Here is a 17,713-nt window from a genome sequence, read left to right as displayed (position 1 = left end):
CCCCAAATCTGATTTTCCAAAGCTTGAATGATCATTAGAAACCAAGAAGGTGGACTTCCAGGGTTAGCAAATCACTGCCTGTTAAGAATCGGTGACCTTTGACTTGCTAGTAAGGATGCAGCTCCCTTATGGCCATCTGTGTTTAAGGTTAATAAATAATAGTAGGAGCTCTCTTGTCAGAATTAATCAGTCCTAGCCCAGCAATATACCTGCATCACCACCAGCACGTCCTGCATATATTATAGGGCACATACAACCTTTATGTAGTTCACACAGAATCGCTAGCTGAGGGTGATGCAAAGCACTTATTCAGTATCCATTTGCTATGTTATTTTAAAAGCACACCATATATTAGAAGTTATCACAACTTGGATACAATTTACATTTGGTGACTAGGGTTTCATAGGCCTATATATTTGATTTACAGCAGGATGTTTAATGTATAGTGTATTATAGAGTACAGGGTAAATGTAATAAACTTTCATCTTGGTGTGGTAAGGTGGAGTGGTTAAATGTTGGATGTAATGAGGAGATGAAAGCTGAAAAGGGAGACATCTGTCAAATGACTTAACCTACAGTATGTTCAACACAGAGCTCTCCTCTGTTGGGTTGCTTTGTAAATGATGCTTTGACCCATGATTAATTCTACCTAAATTCAAGGACCTTACATTCCCAGAAACAACAGCTTGTTCTCTGAAAACCGCCACTGAAACACCCTATAATTATCAGAAACGTAACATGCACCCGTCAATTTGGCCTTTCCATCCATGTACTGTGAACCAATTAGGGATGCTGGAGATATCATCTGAACGGGCTGCCAAATTTCCTCTATCAGGCAGTGCTCCAGCACAGTTATAAACAACCTCAAGCTAAGATCAATTCACAGACTGCATGTTGAAATCTAGAGTCAGCTGCCAGTTACAGGAGATGGATGTTTATTAATGTTAACGCTCTGAAAGCTGTAGTGAATTATTTTGGAAATAAAATAGGAGAACTTGATAAAAACATAAAGTAGTTCAGCAGAATGGCAACTCATATTTTGTGTGCAACAGCACTGCAACGATATTTAAAATACATTTGGAATGTACAGCAGATACTGTTTTCACAAGACGTCTGTCAGGTTTTTGAAAAGAAAATTGTATACATACCATTTTAATTGCTCCTAAAAGTACTTGCTGAGCTCGTGTTTGGTCTCGGAGAAGATGTAACCAAAGGTTCATTGGAGGACATGATAACAAGATCTGCAAATCACTACGGGAATCAAGAAGAGCAGATAAAAAAAATTATATTCCAAAAGATGCTGTAACAGCTCTTTGTTGTTTGTTGGGTTGAAGTCAAACTTTTGGACAGTATAATTTAGTCAGGAGTGATGGAAAATGACAGCGCCAGACCACTGCTGTGGTTGCCATTGGCTAAAGTGCTGGTGGTTGATATCTGAGACAATGCCAGAGGGTTTTCAAGCTTTTGGGTACAGGCAGGGGGTGACAGATTAAAAAAAAAAAGTATTCAAAATGAGCAGAAAGAAATTAAATGAGAAAACACGGAAACCTAAACCTAAAGGCATTTTGCTGTGCTTGCATCCATCAGAAATCAGTTCAGTAACTTGTCATCGATGCAGTAAAGCCCAGAATGCATTTAATTCAATTCAATTCAGTTTAATTCCTTTTTATTTATATAAATATTTATTTATATATAATATATCAGAATCATCTTTACACACGCGCCAAATCACAACAACAGTCGCCTCAAGGCGCTTCGCTTTATATTGTAAGGTAGATCCTACAATAATACATACAGAGAAAAACCCAACAATCAAATAACCCCCTAGGAGCAAGCACTTTGGTGACAGTGGGAAGGAAAAACTGCCTTTTAACAGGAAGAAACCTCCAGCAGAACCAGGCTCAGGGAGGGGCGGGGCCATCTGCTGCGACCGGTTGGGGTGAGAGAAGGAAAACAGGATAAAAGACATGCTATGGAAGAGAGACAGAGATTAATAACAAGTAAAATTCAATGCAGAGAGGTCTATTAACACATAATGAGTGAAAAAAGTGACTGAAAAGGAAAAACTCAATGCATCATGGGAATCCCCCAGCAGGCTATGCCTATTGCAGCATAACTAGGGGAGGATTCAGGGTCACCTGGTCCAGCCCTAACTATATGCTTTAGCAAAAAGGAAAGTTTTAAGCCTAATCTTAAAAGTAGAGATAGTGTCTGTTTCCCAAATCCAAACTGGAAGCTGGTTCCACAGAAGAGGGGCCTGAAAACTGAAGGCTCTCCCTCCCATTCTACTTTTAAATACTCTAGGAACAACAAGTAAGCCTGCAGCGTGAGAGCGAAGTGCTCTAATAGGGTGATATGGTACTACAAGGTCATTAAGATAAGATGGGGCCTGATTATTTAAGACCTTGTATGTGAGGAGCAGGATTTTGAATTCTGGATTTAACAGGAAGCCAATGAAGGGAGCCAGTCCAGCCTAGAAGTAATAAATGCATGAACTAGTTTTTCAACGTCAATTAGTTTAATTAGTAAACTATAAAAATACAATACTAGTTGTATTTGCAGCATTTTCATTCTTTGTGCAAAGCCACCCAGCTTCTGTGTCTACCTATTTGTGTGGCTGCCTTCTTTACAGATTGGACTGGAGCTGGGACGTGCGGCAGGCACACTTGCAATGCCTGAGAAGTTTGGTTTAGGTCATAGAACTAAGTTCATTCTTGGAGCTCAGTTACTGAACACTTAGTTTTGCTTGGTTGCTGCACTGCACACATTGCTGCAGTTATTTTCCAAGTAATGCGCTTTTTTCTACATGAATAACTTTAAAGATTACACCAGCCGCTGTTTGTTTGAGTTCTTTTATTATACCTTCATTCTACCACCATATTTAACATAGCGTTCCTGAGGACCCCAAAAACAGTTTATTGTAAAAGGAAAATAGTAAAACCTTTTTTTTTTCTTGCAGCACCATTAATTATATAATATCTATCATGTAAGGACAAAAAATAGATTATTATTATTAATTCGGCAAGTTACAAAAATGCTTTTTTTCTTTAATGCAACTTGTAGTTTTTATCCAAAAAACAATCCACTTTTACTTAATAGCTAATCGACCATCTTTTAACTCTTAATCCCTTCGTTTTCAGTAATTTCAAGTAAACATGATTTATATTGTGTTTATATGACAAAACTAATTAGTGTAATTTTGACCCCAATATAAAATAACTGAAATAAATAACTAGCCAGCCCAGAAACACAATCTTCTTTCTATCCTTGGTCTGTCCTGAAATCTTGTGAAACACCTCACCTACTGTAGGAGGTGTCCAAGAAGGATCCTGGCCAGATTTCCCTACCGCCATAGCCTCCCATGTCTGCATGGGGTCTTTTCCAGGACTCCAGACTCCTCCCACAATCAAAGACACGCATCTTTGGTTAGTTGCTGATTCTAAATTTGCTTTAATTGTGAATGTAAGTGTGAATGTTTGTCTGTCTCTCTGTGTTAGTCCTATGATAGAATGACATCTTGCACAGGGTGTATTCTGCCTCTCGCCCTGTGACAGCTGGGATAGGCTCCAGCCGTACTGGGGCACAGAATTCGATACGTGGAAGAAAATGATTGGATGGATGAATATATATGTTTTATGTCTCCAACCAAAACATGATTGATGATGTGAGCAGTAGAACCTGATGGGTTATAGAAACTCTTCACACAATTATTAGGGACATCTGTGAAGCAATTAATTGAGGGATAGTTTATTATGTTCCTGTACTTATTTGGAGGAAAATGTACGAGGTTTAATCTTTTCATCTATTGAGGCATGCATAGGCAAGGTCAAAACTGCAGTTTATTAGAGGTTAGCAGGATTTTTCAAATACACCTTTGAAATATTTGAGCTGAATGTCTTGTGTTGCAAAAAGCATTCATTTACAGGCAGAAAGAGAATGTCCTTTTGCTTCAACCTTTGGTCAGAGTAAGTCCAAAAGCTTCTGCAGAATCATACACTATTATCACCTTTATTGCCATGAATCACTGATGTTGAATTTTCTGTGGACTGCAGTGTGTCTGCAGTTACAGCACAATACTTTCCAAGGTTTTTACTTTTTAAGCTACAGAATATTTAAAAAGTCCTAAACTGGAACACAGAATAAGTGTTTGTTTTACAATTGGTTAACTGCCCAAAAAATATTGTGCTATGATGATGAGGTCTAGCCTGACTCAGGCTGCTTTGATTTCATAAAAACATGGCAAAAGGCAGAAAGGCACGCGGGTGAAGGGTGGAAGTGCTAGATTTTAACTGTACACATCCACTCACTCATATAAACACAACAAACCTACTCCTCGTACTATATCAGATCTCGTGCCAGTGCAATGAGGTTTCCTTTGCAAAGAAGCACTGCATCAACAAAGAAAGACAATCTGTTTAATATTATAAAAGCCACACTGGGAGCTGGCGGGTTTGTGCAGTAGCATCTGGCGTCACCGCAGATGCCTGCCAGGGTGCACATTAGATCGGAGTAATTGGCCAGGACAGCAGTGTGAGATGGACAAATGAGAACCTCCTCCTGGGTGACCTGATGGCTAAGGGGAGAATGAACAATACTGCTCATAGTGTGATAAAGAGCTTGTGGACTGAAAAACACACTTCTTCAGGAAAACATACGTTCATCCTGCCAACTTTGTGTTATTGGATTAAAAAGTATACTCATACACAATCATGATTAGTGGGAAATTTGGCAAATCATGTTCTCTAAATCATTCTCTACTACAGTGTAATTCCAACCTACTATTTACTCATTTGTGTACAATATTTGCACGACTATTGCCATGAGCCAATAGTCACAAGATATTATAGTAAACCACGGTAAAGTGTTTGATTTAGCAATCTAGACTTCCATATAAATTATTATTTAATAAATTCAGGGTTTAAATGCATCAGTTTATATTCCATTATAAGAATTCAACAGGAACTGGTTTTATAAATAGGCTTTGGGATATTCTTTACACTTATCCATCGATGGGTAAAGGCCAGATTTACTAAATAGGACAAAATAACATGTGCACACGATCCCCACATAGGTGTGGTTAGTTTTACATGTAATTTTTTTAAACACAGGCAATTCAATTCAGTATCTGGAACAAAAAATGAGACATGCTTTTTTTTTCCTGGCACAGTTAGCAGTAAATTGCGTGTTACAAGCATTAGTAAATCACACTTAGTTTTAATATTTTCCTCTCTCTATCTTTTTTGACTTGAGAAAAGAACTCCCAGAAACACATATGCACCTGGGTCAATCGCAAACATGTCTGAGTTCCCACCTGTTAAGTGCACTACTGTCACTGTGCTCTCATTGTAAATACCAAGAGTACTTCAAACCCAGTTTGAACTGGCACAACATGTATATCTGACCCTAAATTTAGTGGAATGTTAACTGAAATTTGCACGTGAATAAATATAATGCTTCATTTTGGGTTACCAAAACATTTAGTGGATTGCCTGGCATTATTATTCACCTTGATGTGCATCAGAAGTAAACCAAAGTTTGTGCTGAGAAAAATTCACTGAATAATATAATACGTCACACTTTTCTATTTTATAAATTAGACTCGCTGTTTACATTATGTGGGAAAATTGTTCATCCATCCATTCACTTCCACTTATCCTTTTCAGGGTTGCAGAGGGCGCTGGAGGCTATCCCAGATGTCTTAGGGCCAGAGTCAGGGTACACACTGGACAGGTCGTCAGTCTGTTGCAGGACTAACACATATATACAGACAACCATTCGCACTCATATTCACACCTATGGGCACTTTAGAGTTTCCAATTAACCCATCCCCACTTTAGTGGGGCAAAATTGTTCATTTTTTATTTTTTGTGAAAACATTTTAGAAACTAAACATTTACTTTCATGGTTACAATAATATCGGTTGATGATGATTTTCATAAGTATGTGTGCCTTTGTTTTTCCCAGTTTGGTACTATATTCATATCAGTGGTTGGATCAAAGTTTCCAATCCCAAGTACTACATATTCTGTTAGAAATGGAAGAATTTATTTTTGCTTTCCAATACTATAAAATACACAAACAGTTGTAGCAAAAGTAGAGATAAATAATATTGGCATACAGAAAAATGAAAAAATCCACAAGAAAATCAAAATGTAAAAATTACAAACAGAGAGGAGGCTAGTAAACAGTGAAATATGTAGCACACAAGTCATCTTGGACCTAAATTCCCTTTCCTTAAACAAATAAATACTTATTGTGAACAATCTCAAATGTTGAAAAAAAAAATGGTTTGACGCCCGGCATTTCTTGAGCAAGCAGATTTAATATTGCTGAGATGGATCAAATGAAGACTTAAAAAAGGAGTTCTAACTGATTCTGAATGTGCAACTTTGATCTTATCTTTGAAAAACTTTGGCAGAAAATGCACACTAATAAAGAAAAGAAATGTAAACAAAATATTTACACGTAATGCAGTCTCATTAGTGTTACATTTCAACTATACTGTGGTTGTACACTGCCACAGACAAACTCTGTGGTAAAACAAGAGGGGAGCAAAAGGAAACAGCTAAAAACCACCTTTCTTTGCCTTGATGGTAATAATAGAGGAGCCAAGGGAGCAAGGCAAGGCAGCTGGAGCCAGCTCACTTATAGATATAAAAAAGTACTTGAACAAAGAAGCTCCCATTTTTCATGACAGTATCAGCCCACACTGACTGAACTTTAAAAAAGACCTCAGGAAGAAATGGCGCAAATGCCTCAGTGTTCTTATCTCAGAAGAATGGAAGAAAATAGTCTTCAGAGCTCATAGGTAATGGTCCAGATCTGCTCCAGTGATTTTTTTTTTTGGCCTTTCTAAAATGGACTCAGAGCACTCTATTGGTATTCCACAGCAGTCAAATCCATTTGGAAGATTTATTAGATTCCAGTCTGTTCTGCTTCATCCAATTAGTAAAAGGACATCAGGATAAAAGGAGAATCTTGTTAGCTTCCAGTGGTAGTGGATGAGATAGGAACAGCGGCAGAGGTTCATTTCTAACATCCCGCATGCTTCCGTTGGCAGCTGTTACACATGTCTGAGGTCAGTCAGAATCATCTTTACACACGCAGGCACACTCTTCATGGTGTTCCAAGGGCACATCAGTCATGGACTTCTGGAGACCTCGTACACCACTTCGATGTTTCAACAGTAGAACCTGTTTACAAAAGAGGCCAGAAACAGTGTTTTTAAAGCATGTTGAGTGGATAGGTTATTTGGAACTTTAACTGCTGCTTTGCAAGGAGGAACCACAGATGATGGGTGGAAATGTTTGTGTGATTTTGGTACAACAAAAAAAATCTTTGTGAAATACATTGTAAATATCAAACCAGTCCAACCAATAATATTTTGCTTTGACATGTGTAAGATAGGTTGCATGTAATGGTAAAAAAAATAAAAACCCAGATGTGTTAAAATTCTATGTTCATTGTTCATTTTGTTTTGTTTTGTTTTGAAAAAATGCATGTTAAAATGTACATAAATCAGGTTTGGGTTTCAAAAAATCCTCCATTTTTGATTGAAATGCAAACACTTTGTAAGTAACATGGTATGCAAGTAGCAAACTTTGGAAGGTTAAAAAAAAATTAGAATGTTAAAATTCACAAAATAAGAAATGGCAATCTGATTTTAACTGTCTTTGCACTGTTTCACTACAAGCTCCATAAACAATGTGGTGGTTTTTCGAAACCACATATAATCGTTTGGGAGTAACTGTCAATCTTTTAAATCTGTTGTTTGAATATAAGGACAAGTTTTAAAATGTCATAGATCAGGGGAAAACAAATTACTTTTGTAAAGCTTTGTGAAGAAGTGAAAACCTTCAAAGCTTTCAAAGTCCGTGTAACCAATTTCTGCTTGTGCCCCAGCATTTGCTGGTCTTAGAGACCACTAAGCCTTCTGTTTGTACAAACAACCTATATTACTTCCACATGCTATTAGGAGAGAAAGTAGAATCCATATTTGTATCAAAATGATAAGTAAAAGGCAAATAACAAAGGATGGTACCAAGATGAGGACCAAAATAACTTTAGAAAACGGAATAGCACAAAACCAGGTTTAAAAAAATCAATATAAATCTGAATAAAACTGTAGTAATATTCAAATATTCCATAATTAAAACTATTTTTTCTACCTCATATTGCAGGTGTTTTTCATATTATTATGTGTTCAGATAAAAACTAACAAAATAAACATCAAATGGATTTCATCATGCCATGATCAAATTGATATTTACCTCATGATATTTCTTTGTGACTCTGGCAGGAATACACTGACAGTCATAGCAGCGGTGAGAGCAGCAGGAACAGTTTCCACCACAGCGCTTCACCAGGAGGCAGCTGGGCCAGAAAATGACATCTGTCCTTTTCAGCTCTTCACGCAGGGATACCGAGAAATTACGTGGCGTGCAGCTGTAGAGTTGAACTTCTTCCCTCAGAAGATTGAGATCAGCTCCACCTCAAATGCATCAGATGTTATTATTTCAACACAACATTTCACCAAAACATATTCTTTTAATATTAATCATTTCAGTACTGGCTCTTGGACTAAATTTACATTTAATTCATGAAAACAAACATGTTAATAATGTCCTACCTCGGGCCTTCTTACTGTGGATGAATGATTTCCCCAGCACATGCCATGTAGGTTTGTACAACTCTTCCATATCCATCTGCCATCGTTCTGGTTCCAGGTACTTCATGACCTCCTCTACAGTGCTCAGCTCTGTCACAGCCTCTGACAGCTCCTCAATATCCTGCAGGGATGGAGGGAGAACTGCAGGGGCGTTGGGCTCTGGTACACTCTGTGGGAAAACCAACAAATCAAATGACGAGAGATGGAACAGACGGGTCATTTGCATACTAACTGAAAAAAAGTGCTTTTTTAATGTAAAGAGTCCAACTTGCATAGCTTTGGGTTTTGATGGAAGAAGTCTTTAAACAAGCTTTCATAATAAATACACAACTCTCTCAATAAGATGAAATGTGCCATACATAATAAGGTCAACCAATTACCTCATTACATAAACTGCCTCAAGGATACTTAAACCTCAGCCACTTTGTGTGACATTTAAAAGTTGGAAGTGTACTTTAGGTTATAAATATTAAAACAGGATAATTATAGTGAAGGAGGAATTTTGTCATTGGTGACAGGATGTTAAAAATGACCTTACTCTGCTATTGTACATTTTACATCATGATAAAATATAAAGTTTAATTTGAGTTACAGGTCATTAAACGATATGGTGAACTGGACTTGAGTTAAGCTGAAAATCATAACATCGTACTGGGGCTGGGGCTCAACTTAAATTTCATGTCTAAAAACTAATTTTTCGATTAACAGTGACTACAGTCTCTGAGGATCACAGACACATGCAGGGATTTCCACACTGGGCCAAACTGGAAGGCATTCGCTTACATTTGACAGAAACATACTGAAGACTGAAATTTCAGTCTGTAAATAAAAATGAAAATGAGAATTTGTCATACATGACAAACATGATAACAAATTCAACATTTAAAAAACTGACCATGCAATGAGTAATGCAATAGTATAATTATAATTTAATTATTTAAAAATAATACACATTTTTTTATATTAGTCCCCCTCGCAGATGCAAAAAAACCAAATCGGAATTAATGAGAGACATTTTTTAAGCCGTCAAATGAGATCGCATCTTTGCCACCTCCTTTGATCACTTTCCATCCCAACATTTATCTCTGTAGATTTGGTTGGCAACAGTATTATTTGTTTCAAGCTCTCAACTCTCTAGTGAGATACAGTGAGCAGTCACAGAGAAGATTGATACCTGGTGTGTTACTCTTCCCACGAGAGAAGGGGCTAATCTGTTAGACCTTTCAGTCTTGTGATGGTGCATTTGTCCAACATGTCAGCTCACTGGTCTCTCTAATCTTACGTGACTGACAGGTAGAAGGAAACATTGTGACACAACAACAGCAACATAAAAAAAGCTTGAAAACACTGAAAATGTTGCCTTTTGGCAGCTGTGTTTTAAGGGAATAAATGAGAGGACCGAATGAAGAGTGGCAGTTTTTCTCATTGGTACTAACATTGTAAAGATAAACATTGTAAAATAAATGTTTTACCTAGCTGATAATATGAATACATGTATGTAGAGTAACTATAATGCGCGTCAGCTGACTGCTGAAGCATACGAAGACAGCAGGATTAAGATGCATACTTCTGTAAATTGGACTAGACACAAAGGTAATTAAAAGTTAAAAAAAATATAGAAAGATCTTCATAGTGAATGAAAAGGTAGAACGCCAACAACACTAATAAGATTTATTGGCATCGTAAGTGTGCTCAAAATCCAAGCCCCCTGGCAATGACTTTAAAATGAGATGCCAGTGGTTTGACATGGCTGCACCACAGGCTGGAAAAATACAGCTGATGCACAGCTGTGTTCACGCCACAGATATGACTCATGCTAATGAGGTTTCCTTTATAACCACTGAGCATATCTTTGGTTTATTTGGCACCAACTGAGATACACAATCACAAATGTGAAAGAATTATTTATAGGAAAAAAAATGGTCATATAGCACCATACGTATGAGTGATACAGCTGTATTTCCAGACAACAGAGAGAATCTGTGATTCTTATTAGTTGAGCCTTGGCAGTGGCTAACTGTATGGACTGGAAGCCATTAACAGCTTGTGAATGTCGATGGTGCAACACTCCCCCAATTAGCAACACTCTGCAAGCTCAGCGTCAGATAGAGAAGCCAAGCAATCCTTCAGAGACACATCAAGATGGTGTGAATAAAGCTATAAGTAGCAGATGAGGGAGCCAATTTAAGGGAATTCAGGAACAAAGTCCTTACATGGACCACCAAAACTGAATTCAGAGCAGTGTCTGTGTGTCAGGTGTAAGACATAGATGTATGAACAGTTATGATATATTCTGTAACGCTTTTTCAGGGTCAAATAAACTAATTAACTATAGAAACAATGCACACATGTTCCAAATTAGATGAAGCTCCTCAAGGGCTTTTTAGTAGTTGTAGCTAATGTATAATTAAGATTTATCATGTAAGAGTTTTAACTTTCTGTGTAAAAAAATAACCAGTTGCTTCACAAGGTCTTCATTAGTTGTAATTTTGTGATAAATGAACATCTAAAACACAAATGGCTAAAACAAAGTGAGTAAAGCAGTATTCAGCAAAGGCTTTGAGCTTGTTTTTTCCCTCTTTCCAAAACCTTCCTTTTCATAAAGTTTATAGTTAGGGCTCAGTGTGAATCATCTGTTGGTTATGTAGACAGGCTGCTGGGGGACTTCCCACGATGTACTGTGCATTCTTCTCCATTCAACTCTTTTCATACTCCAAGCATTTTTATGCCACTACTGAATGTCTTTAATAGATTGTGTCTTGTCCTTGTCTAGACTCTTGTCTTTGCCCTCACCCCATCAACTGGTCACAGCAGATGGCTGCCCCTCTATGAGCCTTCCTGTTAAGAGGAAGTTCCTCCTTCTCAGTGTCACCAAGCGCTTATTCACAGGGGACAGTCTGACTGTTAGGATTTGCTCTTTTTTAACTTTTGTCCCTGTGTTTACTTTACAATATAAAGGCCCTTGATGGCCTGTTATTATGAATCAGGGCTATATAGACAAAACTGAATTGACTGACTTAGTAATAGAAAGCACAAGACATAAATATTAAACTGTAAGACACTTTGCGGTGACACGACAGAATGACTAAACATTTGGCTAAAATCACAATTTGTAACTTTTATTAAGTGTTTTTAATAGACCAGACTGGTATCTATGATTTTGTTTTGTCTACCTTAGCAACTCTTATTATCTTCCATTTATATCTTTTATGAAATAAATAAATAATAAATGCTGAGCCAGCAGCCCAAGGCACACTAGACAGTTCTGCATATTAAGCACAGACATTGTGGAGTCTTCTGTCCTCAAACCAAACTGAAGTACATGCAATTTCGAATCTTATATAAGTTGAAGCACACAGAGACAGCATCCTAAAATGGTATTGCCCAACTTGCAGTCAAGGCCACTTGGGCAGTGAGCTGAGTGCATGTTTCAAAAAATATCACTTGCTTTTGAAAGGCTGAAACTGTTTATTCAGAAGATTTTAAAGTGCTTCTTATCACTACCAAAGCCTCTGAACCCCCTTACCCCGAAGAAGAACTTTGTTCTCAAGCAGTGATTTCCTTGTTTCTGAGTCTCTTTGTTCTCATAAAGCACAACCACACGTTCTTATTTCTGGTATCTAAAATGACAGGTTCAACTAACTATGTTGAGATGACAATTCTGAAATAGCTTTTTGAAATAGCTCTGAAAAACAATATCTTCTCATTCACATGGATTTGAAAACCACTTCCTTGCACAAGAGGACTTTGAGTAAGCAACTTGGTTTGTTGTGCGTGAAAAAAGTGTTTTTTGCTCTCACTATATGCCACACACTGCAATTGAGGTTGCCGTAAAAACAGACCTTAGTTTCATCATGCCAACGGTAAAGCTCCTGTATGACTTTGCCAGTCATTTTCATTCTCTTTAGGAAAGACTTGCATTCTTTACCTGCCCCATTAGCTTCTATGCAAGTCTTCATGTTTACAGATAGACAGTTTTATATGATTAGTGTAGTTTGCTGCTATTCAGACAAGCATAAGGCACATAGATCCTGAGTGTGTAAAACTCTTTTCAATCCATTTAAATAAACAAAGTTGGTAGGATGATGTTTCCTTTCAAAGTAACAGTGCAGTTTAATTGGGGACTGAGACCTCACAGACACAATGATGTATGTTTTGTTTGTCCCTGTAACCCACAGTGCACACCACTCAACACCGCTTATGCCCTATTCAACAGCCTCCTTCTCCTTCTGTGTTTTAACAACCTCTTTGCCTCAGCCTTTTTGCTTTTTCTAAAATTTCTTCCTGTGAATTACAGGCTGGGTCTTATTTTTTCCCCCTTTCATTCCATGGAAGTGGTGGGGAGGAATTATTGCTTGTTTAAATATATACTAAAGTACTGGCCCCTGCATGGCATGAGGTTCCAGTAGCTGCTGGTTGACCACAGAGGAAACAGAGTGCTGCTGTTCTTGTGTGCTCCTCCTCTGTCAGAGGAAGGTTCAAAGGGAAGGCAGACCAAACGTGCGGAGGCCAAACTTCCTTTTCCCCATCATGGTTTCCGCACCTTCTAGAGTTGGAACATGAAGGAAAAACCTGGTCTTTGTTTCAGCAAACAGTTTATGGAAAGGAACTGAACACCGGAGAATGTCAATCTGCTATTAAGGGATTAAGTTTAAGTTCAAACTTCTCAAATACCTGCTGTTTCGTGAAGTACTCTTTCTTTTCCAATTAAAATGTTTTATGAAATGTCACATATATTTAGGCGTTGTGTTGCTCTTAACTGTTATTTATGCTTTATTTAGGATGGTTATCTCAACTATGAACTACTTATTCTTCACTTTTAACTTCTGTGTATAGATGCATAAATGCATGTTAATAATATTAGAGAAAACAAGTAGGTAAATAAATCTAATGCTAAAATAGGTATGGCTTCAACATGGCTGATGAAGGAGATCCAGTTTAGGTGCCACAATCTAAAAATGTGTCTGAAAATAGCAACTTTAACACTGTCGTTGCAAAACTGTGACATTCTGCTATGACTGACCCATAAATCAGAGAGTGCTTTGCTTAAATCGGTGAAAACCTTCCTTAACACTTGAAAGTGTAATGAAAGATGTTGAGCAAGTTTTATGTAAAAACAGAGAGGAAATGATGGATGATAAAGAAAGGCAAAAGTCAACATTTGAACATGATACAATTTTTTACGAGAATTATAGATGAATTCAGATGAATCAAAGCACCAAGCCTTTAAATTCCACTGATGTATGTCTACCATTACTTTTGGCCTTCCACTTGTTGAAAGGTAAAATTGTTTGGAGAGATAAATCTAAATCTCTCTGAGTGGTTACACTGCGAAAGAGCAGGTCTTTGGGAATTTCTGTTGTATCCTTGTTAATGTGGAGTACAAGAGGAATGAGAACAAGAGGAAAGGGTCAGGGTTAACTTACTGTGCTTCATAGTAAGTTAAGCTTCTGTGATAATGATAATAACTGCTCTTTTTTGGCTCAGATGTTCAGCCTGCATGGCAAGGATTCTGCTCATGATTATGTTACAGGCCATCAGGGATTAATGAAGAGTAAAACTGTTGACTTAAACTAGCTTGAACAGAACTAAAACATGACAGGTTAAAACATGGCAGTCATCTCTTTAGTTTATCTTGAGGCTTTTGTCAGTGTGGGATCTGGGACAAATGGATTTTCTGTGTTTGTGTGTGGTCTACATATCAAGACCAAAAAAAAAGAAGGAGCAAGAGAATGACTAATGGGATGAGGACAGACGAAGACATAGAAGAGTAGCTATACAGAGACACAAAAGTATGTACTAATAATTTTTCAGATATTATTGATATCAGAAATGCTCTAGTGGCCAGTGACCTTCTGGCAAGAATATAACTGGCTAATCTTGCTGGTTTTAAACTTCTGCATTACATTGCTCATCATTTTAAAGAATTAAAATGGTCACTTAATTACTTAAATTTAAATTTAATCACACCACATGATAGCTACACAAGGTCAGAAGTTTATTATAGCCCTTTCTGTTTCATTCCTTTATCAGCCTTTAGTAGGTGAGCAGTTATGATGGGAACACCAACCTGAGACTATAGAGCTAATGTAGAGAGAAGGTTGGGGTGGACCAAAACCCCCCCAAAAACTTGGCTTAGTTACTTCTTTCAACCAGTTTCTCGTAGTTTTCTTTTTTTTGGTTAAATGGCATTTAAACAATCGCAACATTGAATTCATGACCATTCCACCCACGCTGTAGAAATTTCCCTTGAATCATCGCCATAGAGCCAAGACAGAAAAACTCATGGACAGCAAACTAGAATTATCCTACCATTCGACTGATTGATATTTAGCTTGTACTGTATCTTTTCCACAGTGTGTTTTTATACATGATCACATGCAAACCTCATGGGTACTGTTGCTGGAGCCCTTATTCATTATGAGTTCTGGCTTATGCACACACTGTAAATTACAGTGGATAAATATCTGCCAGAAGTTTAAAAGGTGAATGGAAACAAAGATTAGGTAAGACTGGAACTAGTGATTATAGTATCTGTTACAGGCAAAAGGAACAATAGAAAACAGCAGAATAAAATAGTGTTTGGGTATCTTTGAATCAAATACATATTTCTGGGATACATACAGTACTGTGCAAAAGTTTAGGCAGGTGTGGAAAAAATGCTGTAAGCAAAGAATGCGTTCAGAAATATAAATGATTGTTTGAAGCATCCAAATGTATTCTGCAGCAGGACAATTACCCCAATCACGCAGCCAAAGTCATTAAGAACTATTTTCAGTGTAAAGAAGAGCAAGAAGTACAGGAAGTGATGGTGTGGCCCCCACAGAGCCCTGATCTCAACATCATTGAGTGTGTCTGGGATTACATGAAGAGACAGAAGGATGTGAGGAAGCCTACATCCACAGAACATCTGTGGTTAGTTCTCCAAGATGTTTGAAACAACCAACCAGCCGAGTTCCTTCAGAAACTGTGTCCAAGTGTACCTTGAAGAATTGATACTGTTTTAAAGCCAAACGGTGGTCACACCAAACACTGATTTGATTTAGATTTCTCTTTTGTTTATTCGCTGCATTTTGTTGATTAGTGAAAAAAAAAAAGAACATTTTTTAAAGCATTCTTTGCTTACATCATTTTTTCCTCACCTGCCTAAAACTGTGCAAAGGCACAGTACTGTATTTGTACAAACCAATAAAGAAACACTTCATTTGAATAATACATGATGTAACAATATAAACAGAAACGCAGTTGGAAAATTCAGAAATACTCAGAATACCCAGTTCCCCCCAAAAAGGGTCAGTGGACAAATTTTGCATGCAATCTTTAGTGACACTGCAACACCTCCTATGTCAGACTGAAGTGACTACATGGATATATCACGGGTTTAGAACACATTTGGCTTCGTATGGAAGAGTAAAAAACATAAAATAAAATTGAAGTTCAATTATTTCTGTTTTGGCATTGCATACTTCAGTATTTCATGATCCATGATATAAGATTTATCCTTTTTTTGTTAATGAAAATTAAGATATTTTAGTTGTTTTGGTATTCATGAATTAGGTTGCAACTTCACTGGACTTACGCCTTTGCAGCTATTGTGTATACATTGTTTTTGCTTTTGTAAAAGTGTATGTGCTATTCTGTCTTCAGTGTATCTTCATAACTAAAATAAATGACAGTACAGGTGCCAGATGTTCCTGAGTGCCTAAGCATAATTTCTCCCCAGTGATGCTTAAAACCTTGGGTACACATAAGCAGGAATGGATGATTGCAAATTAAGACCCCGTGTTATGTAACAAGCAAATTATTTTAATTGTGCTTACATGGAGAGGCACTGCTCACTGCCATGTAAATTCCCAAGATGAAGATGGCAGGAAAGAAACGCTGACAGCTAAGTGTTTACTTACTCACAATGCACATTTTATTTTAGCCCCTGACAGTTAATCATGCACGTACCACAGGCAGCAGGGAGTAGCGGATGCAGAATCCCGGCTCAGAGGGAAAATACTCATCGGAGATGAAGCGAATTGTGATCTGGCTTCCCTTAGAAATGTGACCATCTGGGAGCGATTGTGACCCACACCAGCGACCTAGGATTGTCTTCTCAGTCGGATCTTCTATTTCCACAAAGTCGTACCTGGCACAGTGAACAGAGAAAGGGCAGGACATGTTTTTGGTGTCTTAGATATGATTTGTTAATAGAACCAATCCAGCTATTGCTGGTGCTGTAGCTGGAAATCTGAACTTAGAGTTGAGCCTGTTATCTTTAATTGTGTTCTTGCCTCATTATTAGTCTGTCAGCTCCTTTAAGACTCCCATTGGCACGGTCGTTCTGAAGGTGAGATTGTTAATAAAGCTGCAAGGGCAATAAAGATTTAACCTCATTTAAAAAAAGAATACAAAAATAAATATCTCTAACAGCAGGGTAGCTGCATGAGATGAGATCTCTATTATTTACAGCCCGAGTTAAATGGATAAAAATAAACTGGAAATCACTAGTGCATTGCGGTCAAATCTCAAGTTGAAGGATCTAAGGATAGTGCAGCATAAGCAGCTGTTACTTTTGGCAATTAATGACCAATGATGCAGTCTTTTGACAGGCCTATTACACCACATGTCATTGAAATATGGTTTTTAATTAAACATTGTTGACTGCACAAGAGACCCAGGCCTCTATAATTATACTCCAAAACAAATTTCCAGTAGCAAAGTAAAAACTTTACTTTCACATTGTTTTGTTGTGTTGGAGATAGCATCTTGTGGAGAAAACCACAACTCTGAAAACCTTGCCAAGCAGAGGAAAAAACTGTCAGCCCTAAAAAATCACTCCACACACTCCACACCTGTTAAGTCGCTAGAAAGACAATGCTGCTTCTAGCTAGCTATAGTTAGCAAAGGCACCACAGACATATGCTTCTCACAGCTTTCTGAATTATCCACCTATCCTAGTATGTCCGCTGTCAATCAGTAGCCTCTTTCTGTTATCTATTACTTCCCTGCTTGCCATTATATTTCGTTCAAATCTAACATTAAACAATTTTTATCACC

General features: G+C 37.6%; 1 protein-coding gene across 1 annotated transcript in view; it reads right to left on the bottom strand.

Moving 5' to 3' along the window:
• Positions 1 to 6,023: 6,023 nt before the first annotated feature.
• Positions 6,024 to 17,713, bottom strand: part of pdgfc (platelet derived growth factor c) — a 44,566-nt gene continuing 32,876 nt past the window's right edge. The window contains exons 3-6 of the mRNA XM_084954790.1: positions 16,622 to 16,802; positions 8,630 to 8,837; positions 8,271 to 8,491; positions 6,024 to 7,193 (exon numbers count right to left, since the gene is read on the bottom strand). Coding sequence (XP_084810916.1) covers positions 7,080 to 7,193; positions 8,271 to 8,491; positions 8,630 to 8,837; positions 16,622 to 16,802 — 724 coding nt within the window. The 3' untranslated portion in view covers positions 6,024 to 7,079. The remainder of the gene's footprint in view (positions 7,194 to 8,270; positions 8,492 to 8,629; positions 8,838 to 16,621; positions 16,803 to 17,713) is intronic.

The sequence above is a fragment of the Perissodus microlepis genome, chromosome 2, assembly GCF_051167445.1.
Source record: "Perissodus microlepis isolate ML-2025 ecotype Zambia chromosome 2, ASM5116744v1, whole genome shotgun sequence".
NCBI lineage: Eukaryota > Metazoa > Chordata > Actinopteri > Cichliformes > Cichlidae > Perissodus > Perissodus microlepis.
Note: the sequence above shows the minus strand (reverse complement) of the source record. Positions and strands in the feature narration are given on the sequence as shown.